The sequence below is a fragment of the Sinocyclocheilus rhinocerous genome, unplaced genomic scaffold, assembly GCF_001515625.1.
Source record: "Sinocyclocheilus rhinocerous isolate Xijiao unplaced genomic scaffold, SAMN03320098_v1.1 scaffold4319, whole genome shotgun sequence".
Lineage (NCBI taxonomy): Eukaryota > Metazoa > Chordata > Actinopteri > Cypriniformes > Cyprinidae > Sinocyclocheilus > Sinocyclocheilus rhinocerous.
Genome location: NW_015658510.1, coordinates 12,881 through 15,219, shown reverse-complemented (window position 1 = coordinate 15,219; position 2,339 = coordinate 12,881). Strand labels below are relative to the sequence as shown.

The 2,339-nt window shown below is 45.5% G+C and overlaps 1 protein-coding gene across 3 annotated transcripts; it reads right to left on the bottom strand.

The window, feature by feature from the left end:
• Positions 1-409: 409 nt before the first annotated feature.
• Positions 410-1,561, bottom strand: LOC107722312 (gastrula zinc finger protein XlCGF49.1-like). 3 transcript variants are annotated; one of them, XM_016530615.1, is made up of 3 exons: positions 1,494-1,547; positions 1,234-1,330; positions 410-1,058 (listed from the first exon to the last, which is right to left on the bottom strand). In XM_016530615.1, exons 2-3 carry the CDS (start codon positions 1,313-1,315, stop codon positions 472-474), a joined length of 669 nt encoding a protein of 222 aa, XP_016386101.1. In that variant the 5' UTR covers positions 1,316-1,330; positions 1,494-1,547; the 3' UTR covers positions 410-471. The 3 variants fall into 3 exon arrangements, with proteins under 3 accessions (XP_016386101.1, XP_016386100.1, XP_016386102.1); XM_016530614.1 differs by having other exon boundaries at positions 1,234-1,561; XM_016530616.1 differs by having other exon boundaries at positions 410-1,049; positions 1,234-1,561.
• Between the last annotated feature and the right edge of the window lie 778 nt (positions 1,562-2,339).

The window sequence follows — 2,339 nt, the reverse complement described above, 5'->3', positions numbered from 1 at the left end:
TCTCTCACACGCACGCACGCACGCACACACACACACACACACACACACGCGCACTCACTCTCTCACACACACACACACACACACACACTCACTCAATTTAGGTCCCCACCGTGACACGAGTCCCCATGAGTCTGTGTGTATTCAGGTTTAAGTCCCCACACACACTCACACACACAGACACACACACACTATCCCCCGGTTTCACAGACAAGGCTTAAACCTAATCCCAGACTAAAATGTAACTCTGAGCTGTTTCAACTGAAAGAAACTTGCACTGATTGATCTTAAAATATATCAGTGCTATTGTTTGGTCTTAAAATGCACACCAGTAATGCAATTTTCTAAGGCATGTTTATAATATTTTTTTAAATGTCCTAATTGAACTATGGCCTAATCCTGGCTTAGGCTAAACCCCGTCTGTGAAACCGGGCCTATATTTCTTTCGCGGAGGCATACAAAGCTCTGTGCTCTCTAATGCGAGTGCCACTTCTGGTGTCTCTTCAGGTGCGAGGACAGAATGAATCTCTGGCCGCACGGCTCACATCTGAAGGGCATGTCTCCGGCGTGATACAGCACCGGCTTTCTGTAGTTGCACACCTGCGTGAGTTTCTTGTCGCTGTAATTGCGCTGGGATTTCTCTCCGGTGTGAATCTTCATGTGACTGGTGAGGTTCCCCTGGTGCCTGAAGTTGTTCCCGCACTGCTGGCAGGTGAAGGGCCGCTCTCCGAAGTGAACGCTGATGTGCTTCTCCAGGTCTCCCTTGCGCGTGAAGCTCCGGTCGCACTGCGAGCAGGTGAAGGGCTTCTCTCCGTTGTGAATCAGCAGGTGATTCTGGAGGTTGATCTTCTGCGTGTAGCTCTTGCCGCACTGCAGACACGAGTACGGCCGCTCGCTGTGAATCCCCATGTGATCCTTCAGGTCTGCTGCACGCTTGTAGCTCTCTCCACAGAGCGGGCAGGAGAAGGACTTCTTGGCTCTCTTCTCCGTCTGTGGAACTGCCAAACTGTGAGGATCCTCCTCCTCGTCCTTCTGACCGTGACTTTTCTCTTCTGTTAGCTCTAAAAGTAGGTAGAAATCAATCAGAGAGTAAGAATATAGTTAAAGAAGACACATGAATGAACCTCTGGACTGAGGAACAAGAGATGCGTCATCAAACGCTGGTAAACAGACGCATACAACACCATGATTGATATTTTCCCGCTATTTTAAGCTGAATGAACTAAATCTCCCAACCTGTGTGTTCCTGGGTTTCTTCTTTGACTCTGACCGGCTGCAGATCAGTCAGATCCACGCTCTCCGCTTTAATGAGCTCCATCCTCACAGAGTCCGGCTGATTCTGCTGTTTGTTTGGAAACGAGTCATCGATTACGATCGAGATGAGAGGGAAGATCAAGCCCAAAGAACACAGTCAGTGTAACTTAGTAGTGTTATTATGTTTTTGGAGCACAATCCGTAAAGAAACGTCAAGGTTTTGTCTCGTTTTATACACCTACAATGCTGAAAAGCGCAGACCTTTATCTAGCTGACATAGAAAAGAGCGCGGGCGCAGTGCTTATGACGTCACGCGGAACGCGCCGTTCAGAGAATGCAAATAAAAGTCCCCCCCCCAAAAAAAAAATCAAAATGCGTACAGTCATGGCTTCATTGATCTCCTCTTAAAGGGGTCATATGATGCTTTTTTAAAGATCATTATTTTGTGTATTTGGTGTAACAGAATATGTTGACATGCTTTAATGTTCAAAAAACATATCTCTTTGGTTTTGAGACTTTAGTCTTTGCAACTTCAGGGATCTTATCTATGCACAATCAGCTTGTAACACTCCAAAGAGAAAGCAAAACTTGAAATCGCATCATATGACCCCTTTAAACTCTCCCGATAAGGCCAGTTTCATACAAAAACAATAAAAGTCTCTAGGGTAGATATTTGCTTTCTAAAAACCCGAGAGACTCGTTTGGCTTATTCTGCTGCTTCTCTTTATGTCGATGCTCAGACTTGTGGAAAAATAACTAGCATTGATAACATTGATTAGAAAGTCTGTAGTAATGAACTCATTAATTTTCTCAGCTTTTCTACTCGAAAAAAATGTGTCGCTACTAGCAACACCTTCTGTTTCGGTGTAGTAAGGGGACTTTTAATTTGCCTCTCCGAGCCGACGCGTGTTGATGTGACGTCATTCGGGCCGCGCCGCGGCTCCAGTGTTTATAGCGTGGCAGAGGGTGCGTCCGAAATCGCATACTGCTTAGTAGGTACTACATTTTGAATTTGAACGTACTACTCGACCGTTAAAAAAGTACGTTCTATATAGTATGAATGTAGTATGAATGGAATTCGGACGTAC